Genomic DNA, 21,495 nt, shown 5'->3' with positions numbered 1-21,495 from the left:
AAATACTTGTCAGCAAATAACTGAAAGTGGTGTTATTATATTGTGTTATTTTGACAAATAAAATATGCAGAATTTTAAAATATTGTGCACAGAATTTTTAAATTTTTTGGTGCAGAATTCCCTCAGAAGTAACTCTGCAGTAGCTTTACCTTCCAAATGAATTGAAAAGTATAGCCCCAATAGAGTTTACTACATGCAATCTAGTGTGGAGGTGACAAAGGCATGAATAACAGTGTTAAGATACACTTTAATGGTCAGAAGTGCCTAACGGATTGATTAAAAAAAAAAAAAAACAAGCAATACCACCAAAACTTGGAGTATCAACAAATAAATATGCAGCAAAAATAAGACAGATATCCCACATTCCTATTCATCCACTAATATATTTGTAGTATGGTACTATTTCCCTCTAGGCAACAGAGGTGTCCTCCAGTTTATATTTCCTGGACAGTCTACTGACTGCAGGAATCTTACAGTGAGGGATATCAGGAGGTGTATCTGTGTAACTGGGATTATAGATGGTAAACTAGAGTATTACTGTCAATAACTTATTAGCAGAAATAAATTCTACAACAAGAAAATCACAGATGAATGCAAAATAGCTAATGGGAGAGAGAAGGTAAATTTGGTACTCCTTCCTATCTACCCTCTCAATATAAATCAAGGAAATATACAGTAGAACTGAACAGAAATAAACTTGATATTTTTTTTAAATTCTCCCTCTTCATAGACACATTGAATTATCCTGTGAAATATATTGCCACAAAATATCATGGAGGCCAAGGACTTAGTAAGATTCAAAAAGAGGATTAGTCATTTATATGGTTAGTGAGAATGTTCAGAATTACAGCAGCACAGTTTAAAGGGCGCTGCTCTGCTGCAATGTGTAGCCCAGTTCAAGAGAGAAAGAGGAATACAGGAAACTAGACCAAAGACTCTAAATGAGTCTGGCCAGCAATTGGGCTCCACTGCTAGTCCAGTACAGTAACAACAGAAAGTCACATTTATAACAAATTTATAGCCAATCATGCGGAAAATGCTGTCTGTTTAGAAGAGAATATGCTTGAAGCAGATGTACTATGCTGAAATACACAAAGGATCTCAAATGGAAGGTGGCTAATGACGCTGTTATAAATACACCTCTACCCCGATATAACGCTGTCCTCGGGAGCCAAAAAATCTTACCGCGTTATAGGTGAAACCGCGTTATATCGAACTTGCTTTGATCCGCCGGAGTGCGCAGCCCCCCCCCCGCCCAAGAGTGCTGCTTTACCACGTTATATCCGAATTCGTATTACATCGGGTCACGTTATATCGGGGTAGAGGTGAATAACTGTCCATTATCAAATCTGTTAAATTCGAAATGTGGGGTTAGTCTGTGAAACATCAAAGTTAAAATAAATTGCACTCTTTATGTTTTACTTTGCCAATATAAAAGCAGTATTACAGCGTTCCCACCACAGAATCACTCAGAGCAGCAGCAGGTAGCAAAAATAAAGTCATCACTATCTCAGGCTTATGCACACTTAAGTATAGATAGCTCATGGGGGGTATCATGCCAAAGACAAATTTGAATAGGCTATCACAGCAAGAAACTTCAGAAAGCTTGCTTTTGTCTTTCCCAAAGAAAGCCTACAAAGAAAGGTCTTTTCCATTTATAACTTTGCATGTGTGTCCAGCAGCTAACTTCCCCCCGCCCAAACTGACATGACCTCTTCCCCCCCCTCCCCCCCCCCAACATTGGACCATTAAAATACTGGAGTTAATCATGTTTGGAAAATTCTTCTAATGCTTTTTTGCCAGGTCTTATCTCAAAGATTGCTTGCCTTAGACCAATTTTGCAATGGAGAAAGGCAAATTGAAGATATTCATGGAGAATTTAGAGATTCATAGTATCCAAGACCTATACCACAAGCATCTGGCTAAATCATGTCTTCCAGAAAGGCATCCAGATTTCACTTGAAGACATCAAGATGAAGAATCCATCACTTCCCTTGGTACTTTGTTCCAATGGTTAAACATCCCCACTGGCAAAAATTTGAGCCTTATTTCCAATTTGAATTTCACAGAATCATAACCTGCTCTTGAAAATCTCCAATGATGGAGATTCCACAACATCCCTAATTTATTCCAGTGCTTAACCACCCTGATAGCTAGGAAGTTTTTCCTAATGTACAACTTAAATAGCCCTTGCTGCAATGTAAGCACATTGCTTCTTGTCCTAGCCTCAGAAGTTAAAGAGAACAATTTACCTCCCTCCTCCTTGTAACAACCTTTTAGGTACTTGAAAACTGTTATATCCCCTCTCAGGCCAGGTCTACACTACCGCGGTAGTTCGACAGCTGGCAATCGAACTTCCGGGTTCGATTTATCGCGTCTGGTCTGGACGCGATATATCGATCCCGGAAGCGCTCGCCGTCGACTGCGGTACTCCAGCTCGGCGAGAGGAGTACCGCGGAGTCGACGGGGAGCCTGCCTGCTGCGTGTGGACCGCGTCTGAACCGCGGTAAGTTCGAACTAAGGTATGTCGACTTCAGCTACGTTATTCACGTAGCTGAAGTTGCGTACCTTAGTTCGAATTTGGGGGTTAGTGTAGACCAGGCCTCAGTCTTCTCTTTTCCAGACTAAACAAACCTAGTTTTTTCAATCTTCCTTCACAGATCATGTTTTCTAAACCTTTAATCATCTTTGTTGCTCTTCTCTGGACTTAGTCAAAAAGATGTGGACAAATTGGGGTATGTCGCACAGAACTGGACACGATACTCTAGCTGAGGCCTACTCGGTGCAGAGTAGAGTGGAAGAATTACTTCTTGCGTCTTGCTTACAACACTCCTGCTAATACAGCCCAGAATGGAGTTTACTTTTTTTGCAACAGTGTTACACTGTTTAGCTTCTGATCCATATTCATATTTAGCTTCTGATCCACTATGATCCCCAGATTCCTTTCCGCAGTACTCTTTCCTAGGCAGTCATTTCCCATTTTGTATGTGTGCAATTAATTGTTCCTTCCTAACTGGAGTACTCTGCATTTGTCCTTACTGAATTTCATCCTATTTACTTCAGACCATTTCCTTAGTTTGCAACCCCGCCCAGCTTGATATTGTCTGCAAATTTTAAAAGTGTACTCTCTATGCCATTATCTAAATCACTGATGAAGACACTGAACAGAACCAGACCCAAGATCAATCCCTGCAGGACCCCAGTCTATATGCCCTTCCAGCTTGACTGTGAGCCACTGATTATTCTCTAGGAACGGTTTTCCAACTAGTTATGCACCCACCTTATAGTAGCTTCTCTATGTTGTATTTCCCTGGTTTATTTATGAGAAGGTTATACAAGATAGTATTAAAGTCAAGATATACCACAGCTACTGCTTCCCCCCATCCACAAGACTTGTTACCCTGTCAAAGAAAGCTATTAGGCTGGTTTGACACGATTTGTTATTGACAAATCCATGCTGACCGTTACTTATCACCATATTATCTTCTACATCTCTGCAAATTGATTGCTTAATTATTTGCTCCATTATCTTTCCGGGTACTGAAGTTAAGATGACTGGTCTGTAATTCCCCAGGTTTCCCAATTTCCCCTTTTTATAGATTGGCACTAAATTTTCCCTTTTCCAGTCCTCTGGAATTATTCCAGTTTTCCATGACTTTTCAAAGATACTAATAGCTCAGATATCTCCTCAGTCAGATCCTTGAATAATTTAGGGTATACTTCATCAGGCCCTGGTGACCTGAAGACGTCTAACTTGTCTAAGTAATTTTTAACGTGTTCTTTCCCTATTTTAGCCTCTGGCATTCATTAAGTTAGATGTTCAATAGCTTGGGGGGAGGGATAGCTCAGTGGTTTGAGCATTGGCCTGCTAAACCCAGGGTTGTGAGCTCAATCTTTGAGGGGGCCACGTAGGGATCTGGGGCAAAAACAGTACTTGGTCCTGCTAGAGAAGGCAGGGGGCTACACTTGATGACCTTTCAGGGTCCCTTCCAGTTCTATGAGATAGGTATATCTCCATATATTACTAAACTTTTTGGTTAAAAAAAAAATCATTTAGCAGTTCAGCCATTTCCACATTTTCTGTTATTGTTCACACCCACCCACACCACCATTAAGTAATGGGCCTACCCTGTCCTTGGTCTTCCTTGTTTCTAATGTATTTGTAGAATGTTTTCTTGTTACCCTTTTTGTATCTAGCTAGTTTAATCTCATTCTGTACCTTGGCCTTTCTAATTTTGTCCCTACATACTTGTGTTATTTGTTTATATTCATCCTTTGTAATTTGACCTAGTTTCCATCTTTTGCAGGATTCTTTTTTGAGTTTCAGATCATTGAAGATCTCCTGGTTAAGCCAGTGCGGTCTCTTGCCAGACTTCCTATCTTTCTTACACAGTGGGATAGTTTGCTTTTGTTCCCTTAATAATGTCTCTTTGAAAAACTGCTACCGTTCTTAACTGTTTTTCCTTTCAGACTTCCTTCCCAGGGGATCTTATCTACCAACTCCCTGAGTTTGCTAAAGCCTGTCTTCTTGAAATCCATTTTCTTATTGTGCTGGTTTCCCTCCTACGATTCCTAAGAATCATGAACTCTCTCATATCATTATCACTTTCACCCAAACTGCCATCCATTTTCAAATTCTCAGCCAGTTCTTTCCTAATGGTCAAAAATCAAACCTAAGACAGTCTCTACCCTACTGATTTTATCCACCTTCTGAAATAAAAAATTGTCTCCAATACATTCCAAGAACTTGTTGGGTAATCTGTGCCCTGTTGAGTTATTTTCCCAACAGACATCTGGCTAGTTGAAGTCCCCCATCACCACCAAGTCCTGTGCTTTGGATGATTTTGTTAGTTGTTTATCAAAAGCCTCATCCACCTCTTCTTCCCGGGCAGGTGGCCTGTAGTAGACCCATACCACGACATCACCCTGGTGTTCTACTGCTTTTATCCTTACCCAGAGACTTTCAACAAGTCTGTCTCCTACTTCCATCTCAACCTCAGTCCAAATTTATACTTTTTTTTTATATATAAGGCAGCACCTCCTCCCAGTTTTCCCTGCCTGTGCTTCCTGAGCAATACCAATACCTTCTATAACAATATTCCAGTCATGCATATTATGCAACTACTGTATCAACCAAATCTGAAATCTCAAAGAATGAAGTCAGGTTTGTTTGATGGACCTGACTTGCATCTGAAAAAGTGAGGTTTTTTACCCACGAAAGCTTATGCCCAAATAAATCTGTTAGTCTTTAAGGTGCCACCGGACTCCTTGTTGTTTTTGTGGATACAGACTAACATGGCTACCCCCTGATATTTGATGGACCTATTTTCTATAAAACCATGTTGACTGGTATTAATTATACTCCTAAGCTTTAGAAACAATCTCATATCAACTTTTCCATTATTTTCCAGAGAATGATGTCAGGCTAACTAGACTATAGTTACCTAGGGTCATTCTGCTTGCCCTTTTGGAATATTGACACTACATTAGCACTCTTCCAGTCCTGCAAAATTTATTAAAAATGTCTCATCAGGCCAGAGATTATCTCAGCCAGCTTTTTTTTTTTTTTTTAGGATTCTAGATTTCAACTTATTCACGGGAGGTTGTGAGGCCAAAAGTATAACTGGCTTCAAAAAAAGAATTAAATAAGTTCCTGGAGGATAGGTCCATCAATGGCTATTAGTCAAGGTGGTCAGGGATGCAACCCCATACTCTGGGTGTACCATAGCCTCTGACTGCTGGATGCTGGGAATGGACGACCGGGGATGGATCACTTAATAATTATCCTGTTCTTTTCATTCCATCTGAAGCATCTGGCATTGGCCACTCTCAGAAGACAGGATACTGGGCTAGACAGACCATTGGTCTGACCCAGTATTGCCATTCTTATATTCTTACACATCTATATAAAAATAATAAACCCTACACACATTTCCTTTCCTCAATTTCCTCACCACTCCAGAACATTCTTTGGTCCAGGGTGAGAGTACTGTGGGCTGTACAGAGCCCTCCTGCTCAAGTGCATGGTTTGTGTTCTGAAACATGGAGCCTTCTCCCTCCCAGCTCTTCTTCTGACCTTGGCCGGCCTGCCACCTGTCCAAACGTCTTGTGTGTCTCTGAGTCTTCCCACTGCCACATCCTTTTATAACCACCTAGTCCCCATGTCAGGTGACTCCTGGATCAGCCTCCCCATGCAATCAGAAACCTCTACTAGGTAACTTTGCTGCCAGGTGACCCCTGCCCTGACAAACCAGTTTTCCTGGTTGGAAGCCAGTCTATCTTTTAGGGTATTTGTATTAGAAGAGAGGACCATCCTGATTTAATGACCCTCTGTTGTCAGCTTTGTATCATTACACCTTGAAATTTCAGACAGAAGCACAACAGAGAAGTTAACTAGTCCCTACATTCAAAGTGGAGTTTGCAGTTTGAGAAAGATATATACAGCGTTCATAGTTTCACACAGAATTCATAAATTGTAGAGAGAGAATCCTAAATTTTCACAACTGTATTCCAGTTGACTAAAATAAATGTTGTCTTATTTTTAAAGTGTTGTCCTATGTTGTTGCAAACATCTGTGGTTGCATAGCTCTCAAATGGGTAAGTCTTCAACAGGAGTTCAAGTTCTTTTGGACTCACCTGAGGGAGCCATCATGACAAAAAGTGATGCTGAAGCCAGGCCCAGTCTCATAGTGGAGGTGTAGGGCCTCCCCCTTGCAAAAAGTGGAAACCTAGCACAAAAAGGGAACGTGCCTTGAGAGACTGTATGAAGGTGGGAGGCATGCTCACCCTGTGACAGAAATAAATTCTCCTTGTACACAATGCTTCTTTCATTTTAAGTCTCTCCCTGCCCCCGCTACACCCCACAAATATTGGGAATAGACATTAAGTTTCCGGTCTTAATAATGTAGTAATGTTTCTTCAAGTGTGTTTTCCCCCTCACTTCCAACTTTTTTCTCTGTTGATTCAAAAGTGAGAAATCTCCTTCCTCCTTATGGTGTAGGCTATGTTTTCAAGGTAAATGACAGTAGCACTCAGCTCAGATTAAAGCTATGAGTTTCAGAATTCATTCCCTCTTCTGAGAAAGAATTCACTGGGCACTACTGACACATCACATAATTCAGCATAGATACCATCTCAAAAGATCTCTGCTAAAGTATGGTGAGGATTACATATAAATTGGTTTTATCATTGGGATTATTATTTTGATAGAATGATGTTTTTGTCAAACACAGTACGCACTAAAATTGTTGTTTTTAATCATATCTATGTTACTTTCCATTTGTTGTAAACTTCTTTAAATGTCTCATGAAAGACACAGGCACAGTGTCACCCTCTGAAAAGTAACAGGTACACCAAGAGAAAGTTTAGACAAACTTTGCAAGCTTCACAGTAAATATAGAATAAGCAGCAATCAAATCCTGGAAGTGTGTTCAAGTACACCAAGCTGGTGGTTTTTGGTGGCAAGCAGGGGTAAACTTACTATCCATTTGAGCAGAAAAACAAAATAATTAATGCATTCATAACCATGAGTTTTCACTAAGCAATTTGTTCTGCCTGTATATCTTCTAGGAAATTAAATTATTTGAAACAAATAATGATATATTAAAACAATTATTCTACACAGTAAAATTAGTAAGAATAAAAATCAGTTAAACAAGCTTCACACACAAAATAAAAAAAGTGATTATTCCTTTTTCTTGCTATGAAAAAAATCATTTACCTACATTTAATGTAATACAAAATTAATTTGTAATCACAATTTGTCACGTGCCTAGCTGTTATTAGGTTGCCATTTCCTGTATGCATTATGGAAGAGGCAAGTTTTGAGGAAGGACTTGAATGCAAACACCATGGTGGTTTTATGGATTTTCACTGGGCGCTTCTACCTGATTCAGATTACAACCATCTCAATATTAACCTGTCCTGATGAGACATCAAGTAGGTGGCAGCTGTCAAATATTCAGGCAGCACGACGGACAGTGCTAGAGGATGCTCATACAGCAGAAGCTGCTGCCAGTTTTCGGGCCCATCAGCACCCTTTATGAGGGCATCATGACATCAAGCTTGCTACAAAGCTGTGGATTTATAGAACAACAGTTTTATGCCAACTCTGTTGGATGGAAGTGAAACATGGGCACTGAGGAAGGCTGAATAATACCGGATTGATGTTTTCAATTCTCATCATCTCTGCCAGCTGCTCCATATCAAGAGGCAAACAAGAACAACAGATCAAGAACAGAAAGGAGGACATTTGAAGCTGAACCCAGCTACTCCCTCTGTCAGCAATGGTTCAGTTTCAGCAGCTTTCTTGATATGGACATATTATAAGAATATAAGACCAACAAATTATGAAGCGTGTGTACCAAGGAATGCCACTAAACACCAGTGATCACATAGGTATCAAAAGCTTCAGTGGCATGATAAGATTGCCAGTGATGGACAAACTGAACATACAATCAGCCTTAAGCACCTTGCCAAAGACTGATTCAAGTGGCACTCAATTTGCAAGGAGGTCATGTCCCTTTGAGATTTGCCATGATGATTCTCCTCACTCATGACTATATTCTGTTTGTGTGCATGGTTGTCTAAGAAGTAGAGAATCAGAGGGGAAAGCAGTGAAGGAATTTCAAGAGGGAGTGTGACAGTCACAGAAATAAATTGGAAAGATTAGCATAGCAACATTCTGAATTGACTCGAGGAGCGGAGGTTGCAGGCATAAAGGCCAGAGGAGATTACAGGGGTCAATGCGCGAGACGATCAGGGTGTGGGCAGAAGTTCTGGCAGTGTGGCAGAGAGGAAGAGTCAAATCTTGGAGATGTTGTGTAGTAGGAAGAAGTGGAAGGGGGAAAGAAATTGTATGAAGTGAGATTATAAAATAGGAGGGTTGATTAAATGGAAAGCTACAAGAAGGTTGTTTTAGATGAAGTTAACAGCATGAATAAAGCTCTCACACCAACAGTAGCAAGACTAAGGAGCAGAGCATGGAAGAACCAAATGCTCAGTGAAAGAGAATCAGGGAGGGAAGAGAAACAAATTAGGTCCATGAGGTAGGCTGGAGCATTTTTTTTTAAAAGGAGGCAATTCTGAATTAGATCCTGAGAAGTTCAAATTATAACCATATAAAATAATTGGAAAACTTTACCAATAGCTTAAAAGCCCTGCAATATTAATGTAAGGTTAAAACATTGATTTCTGCATCAAAGGATTTCTACCCTTCCTAATTTTCAGTAAAGGATTCACCATTAAGACATTTCCCCACTCAATATTAAAGCAGAGAAGAGAATTTATCTTTCTTCTAATTCTCTGCACCAATTCTCTGCTGTTAAAGGAACAAATGTCTCCTCGGTTACTAACAGATTAGACTAAGCGAGGATTATGAAAACTCAAATTACTGTCACTTTACTTTTGGCATTTCTCTCAGTTTAGACAATAAATCAGATTCACTTTCAGATTCCTAGTGCCTCAATAATGGATTTGAAACCCTGAAGTGGAAAGTTTATTTGTGAACAATTTTCTTTATTATATTGCTCTTTAATTATGGAAATATTTCTATTGGTCTTACATTTTATGAGATCTTGTTTTTACACAATTTAAATATTTCAGCCAAATATAAGTTGAACACCCCTTTAAGAGAACACCTCTTCTTGTAGGGTATCTGTTCTGGTTCTCCAGACTGCATGGTGAACATTCCATTGTGGCTTGAAAGCAGCAAGGCTTAACTGAACAGCACACTGAGCAGAGCACCAAGGAGCACTTCCAAATGTGCCATTAATTGTTGAGCACACAGGCACACTCCTGTATGTAGGGAGTTCCAAGGCAGCAGCAGTACTCTCCTGAACAGCGTATGAGCCACTAAACAGCACTAAGGGGCACTTTGGAAGGTGCCCCTAAAAAATAAACACATACAGTAAAAAATTAAGGCAAGTTACTTTGCCCTACCTGAAATTTTGACTTAGAACCACTATCTTTACCCACACCAGACATTTGTTCTTAAGACGGAATCAGCTGGGCTTTGTTTGCTTGTTATAATCCAGTATTTCTGTTTCTATTGGATCAAGGGTAAAACTGATGATGCAGTATATGGATATGCACTGCAGCTTGTAAATATACAGAGCTAAGTATCATCCACTGCATTTTTGTGTGGCATGTAATTATAAGTATGTGACAGGATTTAGCAGCCTCTTTCCTCCCTCAATATTTCTGATATCCTGATTAGAAGTCACTCTTTTAAAAAACCTGTATGAGCGCTGTTCCTGTTTCCCACTTGCTTTAGAGAAATCATATACCTGGTTTTACTTATTTGGTGTGGAATTAGTTATGCAGTAAAAAATAATTATCCTGAACTTCTTTTATGAAGCAAAGAGGATTTTGATTTCCTGTGTGGCTCTTTTTGGATGTTTTGCTATCAAGAACATATGTACTAAAGAACTCCTTTGAAACTTAAGTATAGCTTAGTGTTTAAACTTAGCTCTTACATAACTAACCACAAGCACTGCCACGATGCTGGACTGCTTGGTAACGTGCTACAAACTGCAAAAAGGCTAGAAAAGCTGGCTTTAAATTTTGTACTATTGGGATCCTTTATAGCCATTATTTTAAGTAACTTATTTTGGATTTCAAATTGGAACAAATTATAAATTTATGATTTATGTTACAGTAGTGCAGGGGGAAAGCGTGTGCTTTACTAGAAATAAAAGTCAAAGAAAGATGGCTTTCCACTTTAACCAGTGACTCAAAAACAGACTTCACAGTGGTTTCAGAACAGTAAATTGTAATCAGCAAAGTATGTATCACAGAATACAAGCAGTTGACTTAAAACCTAGGCTTGATCTACACTACCAACTTATGTTGGTATAACTACATTAATCAGGAGTTTGGAAAATCCACACCCCTGAGCGACACAGTTATACCAACCTAACCCCCTCTCCCGTCAGCTGCAGCACTGTAAGTGTAGACAAGCCCTTAGTCAACTTGAAATCTAGTGCTTGGTCTTTCCTCCTCTCTCTCTATACCCCATCAGCAGGCGATCTTCTCCACTCACCTGGTTTCAACTGCCACCTTTTATGTCAATGCCTCACTATGCCTGACAGTCCCTCTCTCTGTCAAAACCCACATCCTAGCCTGTTTTTCTGATCTCATTTTCATTTTCCTGTCATTATTTTAAACTTAACGTGGCCCAGGCTGAATTCATCATTTTCCTTCCCTCCCCACCCCACATCAAGCCCTCACCAGTTCCCCCTTTCTCAAGCAGTGTTAATACCAACAATCTTCCAGTCACTCACGCCTACAACTTAAGTGTCATCTTGGACTCTGCCCTGTCTCTAGAACCACACCTCCATATGGTATCTAAATCTTGCCATTTCTGCCTAAACAACAATTCAAAGGATTGGCCTTTTCTCTTTGTCCACAGTGCCAAAGCTCTGATGGACCCTTACCTTGCTTCTTGACTGCAGATACCTTGTCTCCTTCAAGTTTATTTGATCTTTGCAATTGGGTTTCACTTATTACCTATACAGAAAAAATCTTCCCAGCCCATCATTCTGACCATGACACTCTTTCTAAGTCTCTCTACTGGCTTTCCTTTCTCTACGACATCAAATACAAGCTTCTCATCCTTTACTTTAAGGCCTTCCACCAGTTAGTTCCACCCTTTCTGTCCATTCTAATAATTTATCTAACGTCAGCTGCTTTGTTTGCTTTTTTACTGCTTTGTCCAGTTGCCCCATATGCATCTTTACACTTTCTTCTATTTGCATTGGATGCCTTCTCCAAAATTATCCGTAAAGGCACCGTCACAGTTTCAGAGTATCTGTACCTATATTCCCACTCTGTGATCCCTGAAGGGCACCCACAAAAAGGTTTCCAGATCTCACTTCCACCTTTTTGGGCACAGACCCACATCTCACTCCCTTCTGACTGGGGATTTTAAGGCTGCACTAATATCTCCAGCAAACCAGACAGCCTAAAAAGGCCAATGCCTGCACTTTTGCTTTCTCTCTGAGGGCTACAAAGAATGTACCACCCATAGTTATAAGTTACCACACTGCTCCTTCTAAGCAAGCACTTTTATTCTTACGGTAAAAGCATTACAGAAAAAACATATTAAAACAATAAAAGCAACTACACACATGCTAAAAAGCTTACCAGAGATCACCTCCAACTTATTCCCTCTAAACTCACAAAAGGGTTTTCCCCGTGGCTACATGCGTCTGACGAAGTGGGTATTCACCCACAAAAGCTTATGCTCCAATACATCTGTTAGTCTTAAAGGTGCCACAGGACTCTCTGTTGCTTTTTACAGATCCAGACTAACACGGCTACCCCTCTGATACTTGACTCCGTGGTTACAGGTTCATTTGTCTTAGATCCAGAACAAAGGCTTGGCAGAAAAGCCATTTCTTTATACATATCAGGCCTGGTAAGCAGCAGACAATGACCCTCTCCTTAGGGCTTGCCTTCAAAAGGCTGGGTTTTTGCATAACTGGAGTTGGGGAATTTGCATTAAGCTCTCCCTATGGGTTCCCCAGGAAATTCACTTGATGCTTACTGTCCCAAAAGTCCATACTTGACTGGAACATTTTAAATATAATCTTTTGAAGGTATACATTATCCCCAAAAGTGAAATAGTTGTGGATGAGGACAAAGTCACAAAGTTCAGCCACCAGGTTTGCCGTGACATTATCAGGAACAGTATCCCCAATAATCACATTTGGGGACAACGTATACCTTCAAGTCGGCGGTACCCGCGTGGCCCCACAGTATGCCAACATTTTTATGGCTGACTTAGAACAACGCTTCCTCAGCTGTCATGCCCCTACTCTACTTGCGCTACACTGATGACATCTTCATCATCTGACCCATGGAAAAGAAGCCCTTGAGGAATTCCACCTTGATTTCAACAATTTCCATCCCACCATCAACCTCAGCCTGGACCAGTCCACACACGAGATCCACTTCCTGGACACTACAGTGCTAATAAGTGATGGTCACATAAACACCACCCTATACTGGAAACCTACTGACCGCTATACTTATCTACGAGCCTCCAGCTTTCATCCAGACCACACCACACGATCCATTGTCTACAGCCAAGCTCTAAGATACAACCGCATTTGCTCCAACCCCTCAGACAGAGACAAACACCTACAAGATCTCTATCAAGTATTCTTACCCATCTGCTGAAGTGAAGAAACAAATTGACAGAGCCCGAAGAGTACCCAGAAGTCACCTACTACACTACAGGCCCAACAAAGAAAGTAACAGAACGCCACCAGCCGTCACCTTCAGCCCCCAACTAAAACCTCTCCAGCACATCATCAAGGATCTACAACCTATCCTGAAGGACGATCCCTCACTCTCACAGATCTTGGGAGACAGGCCAGTCCTCGCTTACAGACAGCCCCCCAACCTGAAGCAAATACTCACCAGCAACCACACAATAAAAACACTAACCCAGGAACCTATCCTTGCAACAAAGCCTGCTGCGAACTCTGTCCACATATCTATTCAGGGGACTCCATCATAGGACCTAATCACATCAGCCACACTATCAGAGGCTCGTTCACATGCACATCTACCAATGTGATATATGCCATCATGTGCCAGCAATGCCCCTCTGCCATGTACATTGGCCAAACCGGACAATCTCTACGCAAAAGAATAAATGGACATAAATCAGACGTCAAGAATTATAACATTCAAAAACTAGTCGGCGAACACTTCAACCTCCCTGGTCACTCAATTATAGACCTCAAAGTCGCAATACTCCAACAAAAAAACTTCAAAAACAGACTCCAACGAGAAACTGCAGAATTGGAATTAATTTGCAAACTGGACACCATTAAATTAGGCTCGAATAAAGACTGGGAGTGGATGGGTCATTACACAAAGTAAAAACTATTTCCCCATGCTAATTTTTTCCCCCTACTGTTACTCACACCTTCTTGTCAACTGTTGGAAATGGGCCATCCTGATTATCACTACAATTTTTTTTTCTCCTGCTGATAATAGCCCACCTTAATTGATTACTCTCGTTATAGTTGGTATGGCAACACCCATTTTTTCATGTTCTCTGTGTATCTATATATCTTCCTACTGTATTTTCTACTGCATGCATCCGATGAAGTGGGTTTTAGCCCACGAAAGCTTATGCTCAAATAAATTTGTTAGTCTCTAAGGTGCCACAAGTACTCCTCGTTCTTTTTACAAATAGTCAGTCACTCTTCAGAAAAGTATTTTTGTATTACTGCTACTTCGTCCTCCCCATGTCCCACTCCCTCTCCTCCACCCACTCATGCACACACGTGTTTGTTATACCCACTTTAAACATCTTAAATTTTAGCCCTGAATATTCAAACACTTATGTATATGAGTAGTCCCACTAAACTCAATGGCTTTGCTCATGGGCAGAGTTACTCATAAATGCCTTCATGATCAGGGCCTCAGATTGTAAGTCTTCAAAGCACCAACTTCTTAGTTTTTAGAAGACTCTGTCGTGTTGGGCACTGACTTGGTTAGGACCTCCAGACATTACTGTAATATAAGTAATTACATATAAAAAACTACGTTAAAAGAACATTAAGGTTATATTAAGGCAGGGGTCCTGTGGAAAACATGTGATCATGATAATTAAAGACTATCATCATATTAATTGAAGTTATTAATATTAATGTAAGACTATCATAATATATATACTAGGGGGCAATCTTAATTCTGGAACTTCCTAATGCTGAGTGCTTGATTTTGCAACCTTACAAGCAACTGCAAACATGAGTCTTATGATGGAAAGTATTATGCAAAATTAGGCAGCTTCCATATGAGGAAAGATTAAAAAGACTGGAACTTTTCAGCTTGGAAAAGAGACGACTAAGGAAGGATATGATAGAGGTCTATAAAATAATGACTAGTGTGGAGAAAGTAAATAAGGAAGTGTTATTTACTCCTTCTCATAACACAAGAACTAGGGGTCACCAAATGAAATTATTAGGCAGCTGGTTTAAAACAAACAAAAGGAAGTATTTTTTCCACACAACACACAGCCAACCTGTGGAACTCCTTGCCAGAGGATGTTGTGAAGACCAAGACTATAACAGGATTCAAAAAGAACTAGATACATTCATGGAGGATAGGGCCATCAATGGCTATTAGCCAGGATGGGCAGGGATGGTGTCCCTAGCCTCTGTTTGTCAGAAGCTGGGAATGGGCAATGGGGATGGATCACTTGATGATTATCTGTACTGTTCATTCCCTCTGGGGCACCTGGCATTGGTCGCTGTTGGCAGACAGGATACTGGGCTAAATGGATCTTTGGTCTGACCCAGTATAGCCATCTTATGTTCTTAACTATAGGCATGCTATAATGTCTAACATACAGAGTCACATTACCTATACTATAATGAATTTAAAGTTTTAGCACTACATGAGCTTTGGAGTCATCCTGGCAGTTTTTGTCATTTTACAATCCTATTTTTTAATGTCTTTCTAAACTAAAGCAGAAAGTGACCATCAATACAAGATAAACAATTAAAAAAAAACAAAAAACATTTCGCCTTCCTGTCTCATCTTAGATATTACATTTAACTGTAGCAGAGAAATTTTCAGAACTTTGCTTCTTTTAAGTTGTCACATACTGTGCTGCAACTGGGACCATGAAATACGCTAGTCCCAGCCTATTTGATTAAATATCTATTCACTATTTTATTGATGGAGAGTGTATTAGTTATATTGTATCTACAGGAGGAAAAGCACTATTAACATTTGTATATATAGATATGAAATGTTCATAGTGCTTTTATGGTATATTACAACAAAATTCTACCAGAGACCAGAATAGACAGCAAAACATGTGAAACAGAAAATTATTTTGGCACTCATGTTTTGTAGTTACCCAACATCACCTTTCATCCCATCTAAGCAGTTCCTAAATTTACCTACAAATATGGCTTTATGAGATTACTACTACTGAAAAATCATTCAGGCCTAAGAAAGTGCTCACAGTTTTTAACTTCTCTTTACTACTATTCAGTGAAAAGTGATATTTAACTCAAACTGTAAGAGTGCTACAGAAATTTACAGTAAAGTAGCCATTGGAAGCAATTGTTAGTGGTGAAGGCTATATGTCACAAGCTCAAATCCAGACCAGGTAAGTAGTGATGGAAAATCATAATCTCATGGCTGTTTAGCAGCCCAAATAGAGTGAGTTTGGAGTCTTGGTCTAGTTTTAATATGCAAGTGACCATATGACAAACCCCACCAAAAACATATGTAGTGCACCAGCTGTCAGCCTTAAAAGAGAGACTAAAGATTGTGTGGTCATGATGACTGAGTTACCCCTTCGCTGCAGAAGTCTTCCTCCAGTTTAAGACTGAGGCACATTGGCAAGGTAGTGAAGAGAGCCTTGCACTGCTGCTGCACATTTGGAACTTATATATGGAGATATACCTATCTCATAGAACTGGAAGGGACCTTGAAAGTCACTGAGTCCAGTCCCCTGCCTTCACTACCAGGACCAAGTACTGCCCCTGACAGTTTTTTGTGTGTGTGTGTGTGTGTGCCCCAGATCCTAAATGGCCCCTTCAAGAATTAAACTCACAACCCTGGGTTTAGCAGGCCAATACTCAAACCACTGAAGTATCCCTCCCCCCCTCAACTTGTACCGTGAATAGTTGTTTTCATTCCCCAAGATTCAAATAAACTTGCACTTTTCACAAACACTGAATTCACACATATTACTTTTAACGTTTCAGTAATTTGGTTCATGGGGCTATTTGATTTAAAAGCATGCTTTCCAAGAACAAAACTGAGAGGCTACACTTGAACAGATCAGATCAACACTCACAACTAGTGCCCATATTCAATCCTATCCCATGCCTCCAATAACTTGTATATTGTCCTGTGGTATGACTACATATACCCAATGTTCTAATGACCCATCAACTTTGTATATAATTTTATTATATATAACTACTGTGCAATACTCTCACAGAAAAATAAAGTTACAATGATAGCTCTGGCAAGGATATTTTTGTGACTTTAACATTATGTCAAGAAAAATCTTTGTAGGAAAATACCAAAACATTCAAAGGTTTTGTTGAACAAAAACTATCACCATAAAATTTAATTTTCTCCCATTGGCTCTTAAATCCTTCATTCGCCTATCAATACAAACATATGTAAATATCGGTAACACCCATTATTTTAGCTTTAGTAGGAATTACCACATAATCCCCATTTATTGATGAAATAATTACTTTAGATAATCTCAGATACTTTAAATTAAACCACTAGTTTATATAATGAGTCCTGCAATTCTCTTTGCATGTGTTACCTGATAAAATACTTTTTTACAAATATTTAAGATTCAAGCAGTTTTGATTTAAGAGAGCTCACGTGGTCTGTTTTAGTTCCCTGACTAGATGAGAACTCACAAGATCAGGATTTTTTGTGGAAACACTTGTGAAATTTAAAATCTGTTTTCCATTAATATTCTATAATATTCTCCTAAAACAGACTATACCTTAAAACAGACTTTCCTGCCAGTAAGTTCATTTACTAGAATATTGCAAAATGCAGTCTCTCAAAGTGAATTTAAGAATTTGAACTAATATGTGCTCAACTTTACTCACTACAAGGGTTCCATGCTCTGTACTAGTGTGTAATTGCTGCTTTCTCCCTGACAGAATCTCACATTACATTTAGTTTTAACTTAAATATGATTTACAGAGAAAACTGAAATACACAAGAGTACTTCACAGAGTCCTTCTTAGTCTTCTGATGTTCTCTTGTGAAGAATATGCTCACATTTTCTTCTTAGGGCCTTCTGCTAAAAATTTACCAAATTATAGCATACATATACTGGTGGTTTTTGATAACAATTTCTTCACTAATTTTTCACCTGATACCAGGCTTAATATTGTCATCCTATCGAATCTCCAATATCCAATGAAGATAGCTTCTGGAATCCAGTTAACATGATATGAAAGAAGTCACAAATGAATACGTATCAGTGTACTAAGGCAGTTGAATAAGCTACACTCTGGCTTCTTGCATGGGGGAAAAAATACATGAGGAAACCCTAGTTAAGCTTGCCAATAAATTCCATTACCCTTTCTCCCACTTAAGTAAACAGGCCATCAGTTACGACATGAAAATGAGGAATTCACATTTCAATGATGTCTTATTGGCACTGACTGTGAATGTGGAACAAATAAAATCAGAGCAGTTTTGTCACTGTCTTAATGAGACAGAGTGCTGATGCAATTGTTGATTGGAAAGAAGGTAGGCATTAAATTAATTTTGGGAGGGCACTACACAGAGTTGGTCATGTCTATAGGTTTAATTCTCCAACTGTGGATAAACCAAGTTTTTAAACAAAAAATCACTTTTAAAAAAAGTGAGAATGCAGAGTTTCCCTATAAAGTCTTTATATGGGCAATCCACCCATCTAAGCTTTTCACTTTCTTTGCAAGCCACCCCCATGCCCCAACTTCTATGACTTAAAAATCAAGTTAAATATCTTTTAAGTACCCAACAGAACAGTTTACTGATTTGCCTTCTCCTCCCTCTGCCCCCTGAATAAAGACTTTCCTAAAATGTTAGTGGAACTTCAAAAGTAACCCCATTTGAACTTAAATTGCTGATCTATTAAATAAAGCATGCAGAATATATATAGTTTCACAAAAAATCCCCAAACTATCAATGCAAATATAAACAATGCTCATTACTGATCCTCTTATAAAAAAGTCAATGTGTAAAGTAATGTATTTCACCAAAACAGATATATATTCCAAAGGTCCAAGATTTGTACTATCATTACATAAATAGTGCAACATATGGCATATTAAACTTATCTATTCTGACTGCTGAATAGGGTCTCCTACCTATTTTGTTTTTAATTGGAAAGTCACAACTGAGACTGTATATTTTTCTAATTATATAAATGTTATATTGTATTTGAAGTACATCTATACTTATACTAAAAGTTGTCAGTGAAAAAGAATACCACTGTTGGATTTAAGCAACTCTATGAAATTTTACTTTAACTTTATCACTGCCTTTGGAGATTTAGCTTTCAAAAACCATCATCTGTACTACCAAACATATAATAATGGCTATCCCTATTTCAGGCTGTTGAAAACAGAAGGGTGCAATATTGTCAAGTGAAGAACAGAAGAAACTAGATTTCTGACAATTGTACAAGTGGGTATGTCTTATGAAATGATTTATCTTCAAGTGAGAAATAAGTTATATTAAAGGCTGATCACTGCCACAGATTTAAAAAGAAATGGGATGTTAATGCAATTGTATTTATCCAGTAATTCTATTACCATTCTATTACCTAATAAGTTATTGTAGAAAAGAATAGTTCCACTATAGTTTTGAACATAGGGCACATTAATTAATTGTAATCTTATAGAATTACATTTTGTATTCACAAGACTACCAAAAGAATGTCATGATTAATACTATTCCTTTGCATACTACACAAGACATTTTGTCTCCTATTAGCACTCAGCAAAATTTTGTAATATAGAGAAAATCGACACAATCTATCCTCTAGTCTGTACTTAGCTCTTGAAACATTGACAAATGTGAGTTGAAATGTTAAGAAAATCATCATAGGGAACTGAGAGCTGTGAACTTTCAAACTAAGGTAATAAACGTTTCACTTTGTTTATATGGCAATATACTATGAACTTTGACCTAATATAGGGAAGAGAAGGTTTTACATTGTCTTTCTTTCATCAGTTTTGTCCCTAAAATATCACCTACACTTGTCCCATTCATCATAAAAACATACTGAAAATCATGATGTCACAAGTGACAGATGCAGATCACAAGATGCAACAACGCCATCTCTGCAATTACACAATATGTCCAGTTTCCTCTGAGTACCCTCCCAGTTGCTCAAATAGGGGAGTAGGTTTAAGTACCAATAATATATGTATAACTTCAGCCTGCTAGGTTGAATGTGATGAAACCAAACTGACAGTTCTATTGCATCATTTTGCTTTCCCTTGACCCACAGTTTCTTCCCAACTTATCTTCTCACCCTGCATTCATCCCTTCACCCTGCCTCACTTCTGAAGCAAATTTCCTCTGCAGTTTTCGCCGAGCCATCACATTCTTTGCTGGTCCCTGCCAAGCAGAATGGATCTACCACTATTCTGCCCAAGAGAATACAGCCTCTATTCCTCCAACCTCAGACAATTCTTCTGCTGCCACCATCATCACCACCACAGAAAGGCAAAATCTGTGCGTGTTGTTGAAGAAGTTCATGTAGCCTTGACTGTTTGACACATACAGGCTCCAGACCTCAGAGGTTTAAAAGGTGCGTTGTGTGCACGCGAAGGATGAAACCTGACGGCAGGCTACCACCATTAAAAGAATGACTGAAAGGAGATAGATACATGCCACCACCTCTAGCCCCTTGGCTTGGGGGTGCCACTCTCCCTGTCCCACTACAGTTTCTGCGGGGCGAGGCGGGGATTCTTTACCTCCTCCAGCAGCGTGACCGTGTTCCTGCAGTTCTGCAGCCGGGTAGTGAAGCTGGAGGTGGTCGGAGAGTTGTAATCCTCCGTGGTCTCCGCGATGAACTCGGGCACGGTGATCTGGTCCGGCATGATCCTGCCCGGAGGGGACGAAGAAACAGAAGGGGGGGGAGGAGAGGGGAAAGAGGGGGTTAAATATAACACACAGAGAGACACGGAGCATCCACCAGCAGAGCCGGAGAGGCAGGAACTCCTCTGCCCTGCCCCCAGCTCCCTGCGGACGGGGGCTCCCTCCGGCGGGCTCAGCCCCTGCCCGCCCGCTCCGGGAGGGGGTGCTGTGTGGCCAGCTCTCCCGCTCGCGCTCGGGGCTGAGGAGGCGCCGCCGCGGCTCTCGCCCGGGGACCCCTGGCTCGCCGCTGTCCCGCCTGCCCCGGGGAGGGGGCTGGGAAGTTGAGCACTAACTTGTGCGGGCTCCGGCTGCGCCCCCGGCCGGGGGGGGGGGCGTAGGGGGGCGGAGGAGAAGGGGCGGCGGCGTTGGCAGCTCCGGGGAGTTACTCGGGCTCCAGCCGCCTCTGACAGCCACTGCGTGAGTGACACTCGGCTCAGCAACCCTCCCTCCCGCAGCCGTTACGTGGGCAAACAAGGAAGTGCTCTGCGCCTGCGCCGAACTCGGCCGACACACGCGCGCGCGCGGCCACGGCGGGGTGCGCGCGCCACCCGCAGCAGCCCAGCGCGAGACAAGAGGCCGCGCTCCGGGCCGAGCTGGAGCCGCGCGCCCGCGCGCGCAGGCGGCCTGTCTGGGTTAGGACCTTGAGTTTAAGACCGCCAGACAGATTGAGGGCGTCGAAGGGGGGGAGTGGCTTTGCTCCTTCCACGGGCACCCGCTGCTGCTGTTAGCCCGGGCTGGGCTTGGGCATCCCCCCCAACACAAAGCAACACCGGCGGCATCCCCTGTACACGCGCTCCCCTCCGTGCAATGGGGAGGACTCGGTGCCGGCTCTCCTGG

At 40.7% G+C, this 21,495-nt stretch overlaps 1 protein-coding gene across 1 annotated transcript in view; it reads right to left on the bottom strand.

Annotated features, from left to right (window-relative positions):
* The window catches only part of ASAP1 (ArfGAP with SH3 domain, ankyrin repeat and PH domain 1), a 252,092-nt gene extending 231,072 nt beyond the window's left edge, over positions 1-21,020 (bottom strand). Inside the window, exons 1-2 of the mRNA XM_065399859.1 lie at positions 20,952-21,020; positions 20,496-20,625 (exon numbers count right to left, since the gene is read on the bottom strand). Of these exons, the coding sequence (XP_065255931.1) occupies positions 20,496-20,621 (126 nt within the window). The 5' untranslated portion in view covers positions 20,622-20,625; positions 20,952-21,020. The remainder of the gene's footprint in view (positions 1-20,495; positions 20,626-20,951) is intronic.
* Positions 21,021-21,495: the final 475 nt, after the last annotated feature.

Source organism: Emys orbicularis, chromosome 2 (genome assembly GCF_028017835.1).
Source record: "Emys orbicularis isolate rEmyOrb1 chromosome 2, rEmyOrb1.hap1, whole genome shotgun sequence".
Lineage (NCBI taxonomy): Eukaryota > Metazoa > Chordata > Testudines > Emydidae > Emys > Emys orbicularis.
Note: the sequence above shows the minus strand (reverse complement) of the source record. Positions and strands in the feature narration are given on the sequence as shown.